General features: G+C 47.5%; 2 protein-coding genes across 4 annotated transcripts in view; both read left to right on the forward strand.

Moving 5' to 3' along the window:
* The first annotated feature begins 1,752 nt into the window (after positions 1-1,752).
* On the forward strand, positions 1,753-4,003 carry FGF17 (fibroblast growth factor 17). Its single transcript, XM_074225280.1, has 3 exons — positions 1,753-1,976; positions 2,330-2,436; positions 3,388-4,003. Exons 1-3 carry the CDS (start codon positions 1,853-1,855, stop codon positions 3,679-3,681), a joined length of 525 nt encoding a protein of 174 aa, XP_074081381.1. The 5' UTR covers positions 1,753-1,852; the 3' UTR covers positions 3,682-4,003.
* A 1,122-nt stretch (positions 4,004-5,125) lies between these two features.
* DMTN (dematin actin binding protein) overlaps positions 5,126-15,442 on the forward strand; it is a 54,095-nt gene continuing 43,778 nt past the window's right edge. Inside the window, exons 1-2 of one of the 3 annotated variants that reach the window (XM_074209109.1) lie at positions 5,126-5,226; positions 13,776-13,954. The gene's annotated coding sequence lies outside the window, so the exon portion shown is untranslated. Of the gene's footprint in view, positions 5,227-12,855; positions 13,955-15,442 lie in introns of those variants that run through there. The other 2 variants (XM_074209110.1, XM_074209107.1) reach the window with 2 other exon arrangements.

Genomic DNA, 15,442 nt, shown 5'->3' on the forward strand with positions numbered 1-15,442 from the left:
CCACTGAACTAAGCTCACCAGAACTTAAATCTAGGTGGGAAGAGGGTAGATGAAACTTGGGGGAAAGTCATGTTTGGGAACCCTGAGGAGGGAGAGAAAATGCTTTGCCTTGGGACTGATGATAGATTAGATAAGTCAGATAGATAAAACTTGGGGTTTTAGATACATATAAATATATACCTAAATATGATGCATATCTGTGTGTATATTCATACACACATATTTAAAAACAGGAACCAGTAGATAGATAAACCAAGAACACAGTGGAAGATTACTTATTGAACAGGGAAGATATAGGAAGACAAATATTCTTCATTATTTATAAACATCATTTTCTAAATAAATCAATGGAGGCTCAAAGTAAAGAAGGTATCTGCCCTGGGTCATAAAAATAGTCCCAAGTAGGAATTGAACTCAAGCCTCTGCTTGCACCTGTGATTTTCCCCCTTTACCTGCCTGCCCCCTCCTTTCTCCCCCGACTTCCATACCCCCATATTCCTACCCTGGACAGCAATCCAAAAGAAGCAAAGATTCAACCAAGAGAGGGCCAGGCAGCGCTAACTTTGTAGCCCCAAGTATCTGATAGGGGCAGCAACAGCAGCTGGAGTTGGCAGCACTTCGTGGCTACTGCTGCTCCTCCTTCTAGTCCAACAGAGTACCTAGACCCTAAAGTCTAGGACAATACCAGGACCTTTGCCAAGTCCAGGGGTGGTTAGACATCAGAGAACAGGAGGCTGAAGTCAAGTGGATCATCCCTGGTTCAGGATTCCTGGATCAGCTCTCTAGAGACCCACCTCCTTCTACTGAAAATAAAATAGTTTTTTGGTGGGATGTACCCCTGTGATAGTCTATTGAAGTTTATGAACCTCTTCTCAGATTAATAGTTTCAAATAATTGAAAAAATTCTAAATGGCAATTAGAGGTCACTGAAAATAAAGATATAATTATTTTTCACATCCAAGTTAATGGACTCTCTATTTACAGATCTTTTGGGAGCCACCAGGTTAAGATCCCCTTACTTTAAAATATCCCAAAGGTTTGGTTAGGAGATCCAGAGACCCTTTCAAGACCCACCAGGATTCACTCTGTTGGCTTTTCCTATTTCTCATCAGGGATTTCGTAAATAGGGTATAAAAAGGCTGCTGAGTTCTGGTTCTCAATCCCTACCTCCATTTCTATATCTGAATTACATATTCTCTCTCTCTCTCTCTCTCTCTCTCTCTCTCTCTCTCTCTCTCTCTCTCTCTTTCTCTCTCGTTTTTCCATTCTCCATGTCCCTGTGTTCACCTGGCTTGCCTGGAACCTCCCAGGATCTGAAAAAGGGACTGTGTAGTGATATTTCCCTTTATACCCATTGCCCAGGCATGGAAAGTAGGATGCAGGAGACCTGAACTCTAATCTCAGTTCTAATACTAATTAACTGTGACTTTAGGCAAATCGTTTATCTTCTCTGGCTCCATATTTACTTGTATAAAAACTGAAGAAGTTAGGTTAGATTCCCCCCCCCCCCCCAAATCCTCAAATCCTCGAAGAATGCAAATGAGAAGAGAGAAAAGCATATGGATGGGTGCAGTTGTCCTTGTTCAGCCACTGAACATTTGAGGCGTGGAAGCTTTTCTCCTTTCTCTTTTCAAACTTTTGAGCACATTTTACATGTTTCTCCTAGTTCCTGCTCCCCCTTTACCTTCTTATCCCCACCAAGACCAACCTCACCTTTTACCCCTTCTTCTTTGGGGTGGGCCGATAGTGATGTTGCCCAAAGCAAATTGACACTATTTTTCCCTTGGTAATTGCAAAGGGGGAGAATCACCCGTCTCCTAATTTTAACCAGTATGTGAGGGACCAGGGTGCCATGACTGACCAGCTGAGCCGACGGCAGATCCGAGAATACCAGCTCTACAGCCGGACCAGCGGCAAGCATGTTCAGGTCACTGGACGCCGCATCTCCGCCACCGCTGAGGACGGCAACAAGTTTGGTGAGACCCAATCCATTTTCCCCAGCCCTGTCTCTGACTCTTCAGTCTTGACAAGGGCTACACAAAATGTCATGTGGGTAACAATGATCTCGTGGAGGGGGAGCAGGAAAAGATCAAACTGAGAAGGGATGGGGGTGTTTGGGGAGCGTGAACCCGGCTCTGGGGTTATGGCAGGGTTCAAAACCAAAGACAAATAAATACCTACCTAGCTCCAACAGCCTTGAAAATACCTACTTCCCATTGCACTATGCGGGGTGTAGGGCCGGCAGCCCCGATGGACGGATCTCTCTCTCTCTCTCTCCCTCCCTCCCTCCTTCCCTGCACCTCAACTTAAACCCCAACCTCCCAAACAGCCAAGCTTATAGTGGAGACAGATACATTTGGCAGTCGGGTTCGCATCAAGGGGGCTGAGAGTGAGAAATACATCTGCATGAGCAAGAGGGGAAAGCTCATTGGAAAGGTGAGGCCTTGGTGGGAAAGGGGGTTCGTGGATGGGAATGAGAACTGAACTTTAAGACACAGGTGTTCATGGAGGGTGGGGCGGGCATGGGTAGAGGGAATCATCTATGTTGGCTCCCTCCTCCCTCTGCTGGCCACCTGGGGTCAGCACACCTCGGTGGAGACAACCCTGGGAACAGCAGCAGGGAGGTTCCTCCATCTCTTTCTCCAATTCCTCCTTCACTTCTGACCTACCTACCCCCTTATTTCTCCTTTGGATCCTTAAATGAACTATTTTACCCCTTCCCTGGGTCTCAATAAACTTTTTCTCCCTCCCACCCATCTGAGAATGGTTCCAAAGAGAACCTCTATGTTTATAGATCATCTCCCCCCCCCCCCATTTATAAATTATGTTTACTGAGTACCCAAAGTCATAGGCCCTGTAAGGTGGATGATAGAGGATAAAGAAGGGGTATAATGAAGCATGTGCTTTGGAAATTATGCCCTTTCTGTGCCTTTTTACACTTAGAACTTAAAGTGATTTTTAAAATGAACAGTTAAGTGCTATCTTATATAGAATTTTCTGCCGTTTAAAATGTGTGCATCCGTATTTTACCCATATAGTTTTGAAGAGGCTTTCACTGCATTCTTGTGAGACACAGCTATCCCAGTCCAAAAGCTGCCCGAGTATTCAAGAGGACAATTTGTATTGCCTAATTCAGTACCACTCTAGGGAAGGAACTTCAAACTTCAGAAGGATCCTCTGTAGCCCTCCAACAACCTCCCATTAGAGATCAGTGGGTGACAGCTCTCCTCTCCTCCTTTTCCTTTCATTTCTGAGAACACACTCCACAAAAGCGGTTGGCAGAATCACTAGGGTGTCTGGGCTACATGCCCATGGCTTCCCTAGAGAGAAATAATCGACTTCATTGGAACCCCCCACCCCAGAACCCCTCTTTTCTTCTTCCCTCAGCCCAGCGGGAAGAGCAAAGACTGCGTGTTTACAGAGATTGTGCTAGAGAATAACTACACGGCCTTTCAGAACGCCCGCCATGAGGGCTGGTTCATGGCTTTCACCCGCCAGGGCCGGCCCAGGCAGGCCTCCCGCAGCCGACAGAACCAGAGAGAGGCTCATTTCATCAAGCGCCTCTACCAGGGCCAGCTGCAGTTCCCCAACCACGGGGAAAGGCAAAAGCAGTTTGAGTTTGTGGGGTCAGCACCAACCCGCCGGACCAAGCGCACCCGGCGACCCCAGCCCCTCACGTAGTCGGGGGAAAGAGGGGGCACCCTAGCCCAGAACCAACCCTCCCACCCCCGTTCATACAGCAGGGACTGGGTTGAGGGAGGGGAGGTCACCCCCATCAGACTCACAGAGGAGCCCCATGGACCATGAGGGACTCGAGAGCGCCTCCTTTGGAAAGGGGACAAGACTGCAGCAGAAAATGGGGGTGTCCTGGGGCTTGGGGGAAAACCACCAAAAAGGTGACACCCCTAGATCCCATATGGAATGGAGGAAGGGAGGGAGAGTGAGAGAGACACAGAGAGACGGAGAGAGAGAGAGACACAGAGAGAAAGACAGAGAGTGAGAGTGAGAGAGAGGGAGGGAGGGAGAGGGGAGAGAGAGAGAGAGAGAGAGAGAGAGAGAGAGAGAGAGAGAATGTCCGGTTCAGGGCAACTGGGCAAAGACCAAAGAGAGAACTCCCAAGTGTCACTCTGAACGCAGGCACCTAGCTCCAATCTCCAGGGAAATGGAGCGGAAACAACTCAGAAATGACACAGTTGCGGCAGATGGACTAAGATTTTAAGATTTGCAAAATACCCTTGGACAGCTCTCCTCAGATTTTGCTCCATGTTTGTCGCTATCGCTCCCCGATCCCTATTGGCATGAATCCTGATTGTAGGAGCGAGCCTCTCCCGCCCCCCTTTTTAATAGAAAAGAAGAAAACAAAGGTTGCCCTTTCTAGGTGTATTTCGCCATTCTGCCCCATTCCTCTGAATAAAACCATTTTTCTGCAAAGGGTCGGGGCTTTTTTGCTGTTTAGGGAGCGGAAAGTAAAGGGAATGGAGCGATGACAATCTTCCTGTAGCCACAAACTTCCTTCTCCCAGAGTCGGGCAGAGAAGCTGGGTGGGGGGCAGAGCAGGGCCACCCTCTGCCGGAGATGGGGGGGGGGGGGGCTCGGCCGGGGCCAGCCCAGGGGAGGACTTGGCGACCTGCCATTTTAGTGCGGAGGGCCAGGGGACGGCGAGCCTTTATTTCTGGTGGATTTGCTTTAGAGAAGGTGCGGGGAAGAAGGAGGCACGTCCTAGCCGCGGAGCGGGGAGGGGAGGGAGAAAGGGGGGCTGGGAGCAGCCCCCTCCCCCGCCAAGAGGGAAGGGGCAGTTTCAGATAGTGTGACCTGGCCAAGGACTTGCGTGTGTGTGTGCGTGCGTGTGGGCGCCCACCCGGCTGACCGGAGCGCGCGTGAGGAAGGAGGAGGGTGGGCTCGGGCAGCGGCCGGGGGCGGCAGTCCCTCCCGCAGGCCCTGCCCCCCCCCTTGGCCCAGGATGGTGCGGAGCAGCCGGACCCCGGGGCCGGCCCTGGCACTGCCCCCGGGGCTCCCCAGTGGCCAGCCCGCTGAACCGGCCCACCTGGGCAGCCCGCCTCCCAGTGGCCGCCGCGCCGGCCCCGGAGCGCCTGCAGCTGCGAAGGGCGAGGGTGGACGCGACCCCCCGCGCCCCCGGCCCGTGGGGAGAGGCGGCGGCTGGGGTCGGAAGGCAGAGGAGGAGCCCTTCGCCGCGGGCCCGGCAGACACACCTGAGCCGGAGTCTCAGTGCGTGGAACAGTAGGGCCTGGGGCGCGCGGAGGGGGGAGGAAGACAGGGGCGGGGGTCTCTGGGCGTGGCGCCCCGCCAGGACCCTGCGGGCGGGGGGCTGGCGGGGGTGGGGGGAGGCTTGCGTGCCGCCTCCCCTCCCCTCCCTCCGACCCTTCCCCCCCATCCGGCGAGGTGTGAGGCCCCCTCCCCGCCCGGCGCAGCCCTGAGGCGGTGGTCCTGACCCGTCCTGCCTCAGTCTCCCCGCGTGACCCAGGCGCGGCCCTCCCCGCTCCTTCCTTCCACGCATGCAGTGAGGGGGGGGAAGCAAGGACGCCCCCTCCCCAAGGACGGGGCCGCAGCAGCCTGAGTGTGGAAGCGAGCCAACCCGACTTCTGAACCCGCGGGCACGGGGTGCCCCCCCACAGGCGCCCCCTAGCCCCGAGCCAGGGGCAGCCGCGGCCGGGAGGGAGGTCCTCCAGACCCCCCAGCAGCCCGCCCTCCCCCTCCCGACCTGTCATAATTGCTTTTTACCATCTCGCCTCTTTTCTCCTCCCCTCACAAAGCGGCTTAATCCTTGCCGGGGGGCTGGGGGCTGGGGGCGGGGGGCGAGGGCCGGGGTGGAAGGGCGGCAGCAGCAACTGATAACTTTGGCCTTCAATGGAACTCTCAAAGCAGGTCCGACACCCCCGGCTTTCTTAGAGGACAATAGTCTGAGGCCCCCCAGGTGTGACGGACGGGCTCAGGGAGCCAAGAAGGAGGTGTATGCCTCCAGGACTGCGGTGTAACTGGGGGGGGGGGGGGAGAAAGTTCTCGCAATCCCTCTGGTTCCTACTGGAATTTGAGACTTTCTTTAAAACTCTTGCCTGGTCTGGCCTCCCCCTGCTCCCTCCCTTGGGTTAGAGACAGCTTCAAAGGTGGAACCCGGCCTTTGTGTGGCCTCCGCTTTCTTCTCTTCCTTTCTCTTGTCCCCTCCCTCCCTCCCTCCCTTTCTCCCTCCCTCTCTTTGACGTCCCCAGCAGAGACAGGCCTCTGGGGGCCAACTGGAGAAAGCTCTCACTGTTTCCTTTCTTGTTTTTTGAGGTGAGACCTGTCTGGGAGGGGCAGGGAATGGGAGTGGGGAGAGGAGGGAGGGCTGAGGAGAAATGTGCAGAGTATAGTAAAGGGTGCAGTCAAGGGTGGTATCTCCATTCCCCCACACACACCCGCACCCCCCCCCCCCCAGAAGCCTGGCTTCAGGGGCTGTTCTGGGTACAATTGGAAGGACATAGGTCTGGTTTTTGATGGCCCTTTTCTCCACCTTCTATATTCTTTTCTTTTTGCCTCATTCTCAGTGTCCTATAGTAGCTATCCTTCATGCATTAGGAAAAGTGCCTGATAAATATTTATTAATAAAAAAAAATAATAAAGACAATCACACAGCGTTTTAAAGTTTGCCAAGAGCTTTACATCTTATCTTTGAATGACATTAAGTGCATTGAATTTGCCCTTCCCAGGAATTTTAAAGGAGACACCCATTAAATCATACCTCAAACTGATAAAAGAAGTTTAACACAAGGAAGGCTGTGATAGGGCAAAATCGAGATCTGGACAAAGTATCCTAGCAGGATTTGAGGCGTGAAGGGAGTCATCTAGGAAGACTAAATACAAAGGAGGGAATGGCACCGGAGCTGGGCCTAGAAGAAGGAAGACAAGAATTTTGAAACTTTGGAGATTAGATGAGAAGAGAGTTCATTTTTGGGCATAGGAACAGGTCTGTCCAAATGCACAGAAAGAGTAGGAAATCAAGTGCCGCTGCCATGTTAAAGTTTGAGCTACTACTCCAGGTCTCTGAAACATCCATATCAGAAATGACAGGTCAATGAAGGCTGGAAAGGTAGGTTGGAGTCATACTGTGGAGTGCTTTTAATTCCAGACTAAGTAAAGTATGATTTATTTGATAGATAAAGGGAGTCACTAAAAGTTTTTTCCTGAGATGAGGAAAGGAGATGGTCACATTTGGGTCTTAGGAAGATTATTTTGGTGGCTCCGTAAAGACAGGCTTTAGAGATTGCCATGGACAGACTACTGATGAAGCTATTATAATACTACAGATCACAGGTGTTTAACTAAGGTGGCTGCAAAGATAAGTGAAGAGAAGGGACAAGTGCAAGGACTGTGAAGGGAGAGGGTAATAAACCCAAATTTCTAAAGGTGGAATTTCACTTATTGTGATGATCAGTTATCCGGTTTATTCTTATTTTTGAATAAAAGCTGTTGTATGTTCCTTGATCACTTTTCTAGGTTATTTTGTGCATAGAGAAAAGGTATCCTAGTTTGGTGTTGCCTTAAGATGTTATTCTTACAGACACTTTGTTTTCTTCCTTTCTTTTTTTTCCTAAAGGAAGAAGGAAGGGGGTAAGAAGAAAAGAATAGATTTTTTGTTAGTTAAAAAAAAGATACAATTTAAAAAAAAATCCAGGCAAGGAGCAGCTAGGTGGTACAGTGGAAGAGCATTGGCCCTGGAGTCAGGAGGACCCGAGTTCAAATATGATCTCAGTCACTTAATAATTGCCTTACTGTGTGACCTTGGACAAGTCACTCAACCCCATTGCCTTAAATTTTTTTTTTTTGCAAGGCAAATGGGGTTAAGTAGCTTGCCCAAGGCCACACAGCTAGGTAATTATTAAGTGTCTGAGACCGGATTTGAACCCAGGTACTCTTGACTCCAGGGCCAGTGCTCTTCCACTGTACCACCTAGCTGCCCCAATTGCCTTAAATTAAAAAAAATGCCAGGCAATCAAAATCAAGACTAGGAATGGGCAAAGTAGGTATCTATAAAAAGCATTACACATGATAGGGAGGGAAGTACAATAAAGAGGCTTTTTTCTTTTGTTTTTGCAAGGCAATGGAGTTAAGTGACTTGGCCAAGGTCACACAGCTAGGTAATTAGAGTATGTCTGAGTCAGGATTTGAACTCAGGTCTTACTGACTCCAGGGTCAGTGCTTTATCCACTGCTACCTAGTTGCCCCAATAAAGAAATTAAAAAAATATATATTTTCTCAACTATATGCAAAGATAGTTTTCAATATTTTTTCCAGTTGAAATTTTATTTTTCCAGTTACATGCAAATATAGTTTTCAACATGGAACCATTTGCAAATTTATGAATTCCACATTTTCTACCACCCTCCCTTCCCCTTGACATCAAGTAAACTGTTATACATATAGAATTATGTTAAACATATTTCCATATTAACAAGGAGACTTTTTATCACAACTTTTTATAAATTGACATCTTTAATGCCAGAAAAATCTTACGATCCATGTATTTTTTGTGATAAATTACAATAATGATTGTTATTGGTTAATAGTAAAATAAAAAACTGGTATTTACTTAGTACCTTGAAGTTCATAACAGTGCTTTCTATAAGTTATCATAGTTGTGCTTATGAGGATTCTGTGAGGAGAAGGAGCTGTAGGTATGATCCCTTGGGAAAGTAAAACCTGGAGATGTACAGATGATTTTTTCTAGTCCTGGAAGCAGATTTAGAGGTTCAGAGGAGGATAGCTTGTCAAGATCAGCAGCCAATAGAAAGAAACTAATATGATGCAAGGGGAAAATAAGATTCAATTGTCTAGAGCCAAGTGTTATTGCTTATATACTTTCTTATATAATTTCAAGGAAGCAAACAGATTTGATGAAAGGAAAAATTTCCTAATAATTACCAAAGTGGAAAGAATGATCTTGGGAAGGAGTGCTTTTCCCCTCATCGGAGGGTTTCAAAGCAAGGTTGGGTGATGATTTTGTCAGGTATGTTTGCTTATGAATTGCCCTAGAATTCTGAGGTCCCTTCCAATTCTGAAAATCTATGTCACCTGGAAAAGAAAATAGACACGTTCTGATTGGCTCCAAGTGGCAGAACAGAAACAATGGGTGTAAGTTTGCAGAGAGGCAGATATAGACTTGATGTCAAGAAAAACTTCCCACCAGTTAGAACTGTCCAGAAATGCTGCCTTGAGTGAGAGCAAGGCTTGTTGTACCTCCTTGGAAGTCCTCTAGCAAGGGCTGAATCTCCGAGACAAACAAAATGAAAGTCTTGTTCCAGTATAGTTTTTTGTTTTGTTTTGTTTTGAGGTTTTTGCAAGGCAAATGGGGTTAAGTGGCTTTCCCAAGGCCACACAGCTAAGCCGGATTTGAACCTAGGTACTCCTGACTCCAGGGCCAGTGCTCTATCCACTGTGCCACCTAGCTGCCCTTGTTCCAATATGGTTAAAGCAAAATGGATTCTGGGTGCTTGGTCTCTCTGCAACTGGAATTCTGTCTTCTAACTATGACTAGTAATAAAGATGCTTCCTCTGGATTTCTTAGAGGAGTTCTGAAGCACGCTATGGAAGGAATTTTCTCTAGCCTCTAGATATCCCATGTAGGCAAGAAAAAGTCAAGATTGGGTAGAATAAAAAGGAAACTCACCAGCAAAGTACCCCCAAAGGAAAGAATTTCCCCAGAGTTTTAGAGCAACTCAGAGGCAGAGACAGGATTAGATGTTGGGGGAGGTGGGGAAAGCCAGATGGTGCAGTGACTAGAACACTAACTCTAGAGGCAGGAGGACCTGAGTTGAAATTTGTATTCAGAGAGTTACTGGTTGTGTAAGTCACTTAAGCTGCAGAGAGAGAGAGAGAGAGAGAGAGAGAGAGAGAGGTACCTAAGCAATTGGTCAAGTAACACATATTTATTGACTGTCTGATGTGTGCACAAGAGTAGGCTGACATACAGAAATGAATAAAACAGTCCATATCCTTGAGGAGCTCAGCTTCTGTGGGAGGGAGAAGATTCCATAGAATTATGTCTAAAAAGCCTCTCTGTTGCTGGGGGAGTTCAGAAGACATCATAATGGACTTGAAATGGACAAGAAAAGTTTCCTGGTAGGAGCAGAACTCTGTTTCTTGAAAAAGAAAAAAAAAACTCTGTTTCTTATTAAATGAATGGATTTTCATAAGCACATGATAAAGGAGAGGAGTATGGAAGACTGACTGGGGGAAGAAATATTAGGGGCAAAGGTTTAGGGAGAGAAAAGCATTGGGCTCATTCTAGAGTAAGTACACATCACTGGCTACCATGAAGGGTTTATGAAGATGAATAGGGAGAGAAAAATAGACTGTACCCAACCCTAGAGGATATTAAGTGCTAGACAATGGACTTTGAAGTCTCAGTTAAAGACTCAGTTTCCTCATATGTAAAATAACAGGTCAGAGTAGATCTAACAACTTTTGCAAAAGGTCAAGATTTTTGAATTTATTTCTTTATCATGTTGAGCAGTAAGGAAGAGTTTTGAGTAGGATAGTGATATGATGAAAGCATTTTTTTAAAAAAAAGGGAAATGAATCTGATAATAATATACATGCTAGCTTCATCAGGGAGAGGCAGAGGTGGCCATGGTTATGAAGTCATTGCTAGGAGGTGGGGGATGGGTTTGAGTTGTGATTTTCTGGATCTCTTCCAGTAAATGTCAGTGCCTTCCTCTAACCTAGGATTTCTTGTAGTCCAATGCTTTACCACCAACCCCATGCTGCCTCTACAGAGTATGGTTATTGGGAGGATAAAATGAGATAATGGATCGTTAAATGCTCTGTAGACTATAAAGCACTGTACACATGTTTTATTAACAACAAAAAAAAATGATTGAATGGGTGAGAATAGCTAAGGCTAGGAGCATATTACTAGACTGTTTAGGAGTTTTTAGAGTCATTCTAATAAGCTGTTTGGCAAACATTTGGCAAACATTTAAATCCCAATTAGTTTTTGGTCTAGTGGAGCAATAGTGAGGAAAGAGCACTGGATTTTGAACCAGAGAACCTGGTTTTCAATTTTGGTTCTGTTTTCCTGTGTGATTGTGTTCTAGTTACTTCCCCTCCATGGGTCTCAGTTTACTCATCTGTGAAATAAGGGCTGAGATAAGTCTAACTTTTTAGTTCCATCAGTCATTTATACTCTAACCCCCTTTTTGCTCTTAAAAATTATTGATGATTCCCTCAAAACTTTTGTTTATGTTCATTAGGTTTTACTTTATTAGAAAGCAAAACTTCTTAGTTTTGTTATGAAAATAGTTTTGGCATCATTGATCTCTTAAAGAGTCTAGAGGACCCTCTGGTAGTCACCAGACTACACTTTGAGAGATCTTGAACTAAATAACTGACCTAAATCCTTTAACCTAAGCTCCTATCCCTCCTCTTTACTTATCATTCCTCTTTGCCCAATCTTATGGACACTCAGAACATCTTTTTTTTCCTGATCAGATAGCACCCAAGATTTCATAGACAGAGCCTTAACTGCTACAAAGTGAATGGACTCTCTATAGGGCATTGGTGTCCAGAGTACTTTCTTCCCATGACTGGGGTGGGTGAGAATAGCTAAGACTATGGGCATAGTCTAAACTATTTTGGTCCCACTCAAACTATCAGTGTCACTCCTACTTCTGAAATCCACTCCCTTCTGAAGGCCAACCTTCCCTCGACCTCCATGGGCATAAGAACCACCAGATTCTCTGGGAAGAAGGTTGCCTCCTTTCCCAACACAACTCAACCAGTAGTTGGACTGGTCCTCTTCAAAACTATCACTCCTATCAACTTTTTTTGCCCCTAATTAAAAAAAAAACAATTCTTAGCTAAGGCTCTGCCTCTAGGCCATCAGTCTAACCACATGTTGAAACTACAGATGTGAAACTGACTGTTTACCAGGGGTCATGATAGCAAATTTGGATTATTTATTGTCATTTTAAATAATTTTTAGGCCAAAATGTACATAAATATCTAACCATGTCCCCACTGAAAAACTGGAATTCCCTTGCCACATTTCATTCTCCCTTGACTTCCTCCCTTTTTTTATGGAGCCAAGCTTGGTCAATGGTTAATATTTAGCCTCCCTTAGGTAAGCTTTCCTCCTTCCAATCTCCCCTAGCAGGGCCTAGGAAGCCTAGAAAGGGGGGGGATGGGATGGGGGGTAGGCAGGAGGAATGTGTGATAGGCAAAAGGGAGCACTGAAGTGAGACTGGGTTAGAATGAAAAACCCCACTGCGCAGGCCTAGGCCCTGACTTAGGCCTGAGGCCAAGGTGAGCAGAGGAAGCTGAGAGGAAGCCAAGAAAGAGGTGAGTCTGGACAGCTGGCATGAATGACCTTCCTCCTGGCCAAAAGAATCAAAGACCGGGTGGGGACATCTCTGAAGGGGTAGGTTCATCACAGAACTCTGGATTTGGCCACTCTGGGATGGCAATGCCCCTCCTTCAGACTACAGGCACTAGGCAAACCTAAAGTTGCAGCTATTCCCTTGACTGAATTACCCTATGTGCTCTAGGGAATATTCCCTATGGGAAAGTAAACTGGGTGCCTTCACAAAATAGCTCCCAGATCCAATTTGAGTGGGATGGGTGACTCCAGGTGGGGAATGGAGTCCCGCTGAAGGGCTGACTCTGACTCCACCCTTCCATGGGAATTTTTGTTTCCCAGAACTACCCTGCCAGTTGCTCTGGCCTCTGTCTGAAGCTTTGAGCCAGGCAAGGAAAGGGGGAAAGGACCAATCTGTCCTCTTCATTCATCCAGTTAGAATGCTTCCTTCCCATGAGGAAGGAAGGGAGGGAGGGAGGGGAGGAGAGGAGTTGTTGCCAAAGACAGAAGCAGGAAAAAAAAAAAAAGAAACTCTTAGAGGCATGGGAAGGCCCATTTCTAGCTAGGAGGTGGTGGATTCTAGGGGAAAAGGTATGACCACCCATCATTGTTCAAGGACCTCTCTCCCTTAACTCCCTTTAGGAGGCAAACATTATTTTTCATTCTGGTAATGACCTTGACAGTGTTCCACCCATAGCTGTGGACAGTAGGGGGAGCCCTGACTCTCCAGTTCCTTTTGCACCCCACCCTTGGCTTGAGAGATGAATGTATGATCTGGCAAGGGGGGACCATCAGGTTCTCGAAGTCTGGGGCAGAATAAATATACCGGCCCTACTGTAATTTTGCTTGCCCTTTGCCTAAGTGGGAATTGAACATGACGGGGCTCATGGGATTGGGAGAGGGTATTCCTCCCTCTAACCCCTCCTGTGGTGAGGGGGTGTGATGGGATGGGGGAGGACAGACGATATCCTCAGCTTTATTTGACATTTTGATCAGAATTGCTGCCCTGTCCTGATCCTACTCATTTTTTCTGTCCCATATCTCTTCCAGGCTGTGGTCAAAAATGAGGAGGCATCTATTTGACTGTCCAATTTATCTTTGTCCAGGCCTATTCTCTACCTTATTCTCACCACTATTCTTGCCAACAAACCCAGAACGCCCCTCTCTTTGGCCCTGAAATGAGGGTTCCCTGAGACAGCCCCAGGAGTCCATCCTTTACCTCTAAGGAGTTTAAAAATGAAAAAAGACCGACAAGGGGCCAGAGTGAGCAAGGAGGGTAGAGGAATTGCCTGGGACTGCCCAATTTCATCCTCCCTATCACCCTTTCTCTCTCTCTCTCTCTCTCTCTCTCTCTCTCTCTCTCTCTCTCTCTCTCTCTCTCTCTCTCTCTCTCTCTCTCTCTCTCCCTCCCTCCCCCTCCTCCCACCAGGAAGAACAAGCAGGAGGAGTTGCCTCCTCCTTGCTGCTGTTGCTACTGCTGCTGCTGATCTGGCCAGGAAGTTGTCGTGGCAACGGGAGGCGGGGAGGAGATGTGCCGAGGGATGGAGGTCTGTGTCACCGCTGCTGCTGCTGCACCTCAGCCCCAAGCCCAGGGGCCTTGAATTAAAGGTACCGCAAGAAGCCCCCCCCTTCCGTCCTTTCCTTTCAGCCCCCAGCCCCCGCCCCTAATCCCCCAGCCTTGCTTCTCTTCCACTTATGCTTCTTTTGAGAGCGATGTTCTCCCCCACCTTCCTCTTTCCCTCCTGCCACCACCCTGGTTCCCAGTTATCCCTCTCACTCCAGGATCAGGCTGCTGTCTGGGTGTCAGCCTCTCCCAACCCCAGAGGAGGCTTCCTGGTTCCATTACAGTGATGGTTTTCAGGAAAGAGAAAGAGGTGGTGTGAGGACCCACCTTAGGGTGGGGTGGGAGAAAGGATTAATATCAGACTGATAATGATAGAAGGCTGACTGGTTCTTATTCTCCCATATAAACTAGGGTACATGCATGTTGGTGTTTTTTCAGGGCTGAGGTAGAAGCGGGAAATTGGGGAAGAGGGAGGTATGTACTTCCAGGCTCCAAGACAGAAGGCCACCCATTCCTTATATGCCTCCCACTGTTACTGATACAAGCTTTGATTCAGGGCATAGCAAGGGTAGAAATGAGAGAAATAGAAGGGCAAAGACTGTGCCTCCTTCTCTTAAAGATATTGTCCAACCCATTCCCAGGGTCATCTCCACCTTTCCTAAAGGTTATATCTACCTACCCTCTTCCAAGGGCTTTATCTGTTCTTCTGACCTTCTCCCCCCGCCCCCCCTTCTATTTATATAGATCAGGTTTTTCCTTCCTTTCCCCAGGTTTCCTCTGTACATTTCCACACACTCCTGCATCTTCCCTCACCCCAGGATTACTTCCACCCTCACAAATCACTCAGTTCTCCCCATCTCATTCATCTTACTCTTTCCTCTGCCTAACTCCTCCTCTTTTTCCTTGCATATACCCTGTCCCCTAATCATGCCTCCAGACTTATCCAACTCTTCCACCCTTGAGAAGAGGAAACATTTTACCCAGACCCCTAGATACTCTGATATGTGCCGTAGAAGCGCCCCAAGACCCTTTCCTCAGATCCTAAGTTTCCTGGACATCTGTTACCATCTCCTGACTGTGGGCAGCAGTTACTAGGGCAACAGTGGGGGACGTTGAGGTAGATAAGTGGGGGTGGATTGAAAGAAAAGAAATTTGAAAAACTGGCATAAGGACTTGGAGATCTGAACTTCTAGTCAATCCATGATCTAACTGAGCTGCTCCCAGGTTCTCTCCTGGCAGGTGGTTTCCTCAGCTTTGCCTCAGTTTCCCCAGGCTTTTTGTGAGCCTTTGGCAGCAATCTATGAATTTTTTAGTGTGTCTGAAAGGGACCAACAGAGATGTATCTGGTTTGGGGTTTTTGTATATACTTGGGGAGGTGAAGAATGGAAAAAGCAACCTTGATAAGTAATGGGACTTTCCCCATTTATTTTACTTTAGATATAGGTAGAGAGTTTCAATTAAATGGATAGAACAGCCAAGAACTCCAAGGGCTTTGAGACCTTCATCTTTCCTTAATTCCTGACCCCTTGGGT

The sequence above is a fragment of the Macrotis lagotis genome, chromosome 1 (assembly GCF_037893015.1).
Source record: "Macrotis lagotis isolate mMagLag1 chromosome 1, bilby.v1.9.chrom.fasta, whole genome shotgun sequence".
NCBI classification, from domain to species: domain Eukaryota; kingdom Metazoa; phylum Chordata; class Mammalia; order Peramelemorphia; family Peramelidae; genus Macrotis; species Macrotis lagotis.

What these genes read in the sequence shown, in the direction of transcription:
- FGF17 (XM_074225280.1), top strand. Translation starts at nt 1,853, where the DNA reads ATGACTGACCAGCTGAGCCGACGGCAGATCCGAGAATACCAGCTCTAC. An exon ending in TGAGGACGGCAACAAGTTTG is followed by an intron (nt 1,977 to 2,329) that starts GTGAGACCCAAT and finishes CCTCCCAAACAG; the next exon opens with CCAAGCTTATAGTGGAGACA. An exon ending in GGGGAAAGCTCATTGGAAAG is followed by an intron (nt 2,437 to 3,387) that starts GTGAGGCCTTGG and finishes TTCTTCCCTCAG; the next exon opens with CCCAGCGGGAAGAGCAAAGA.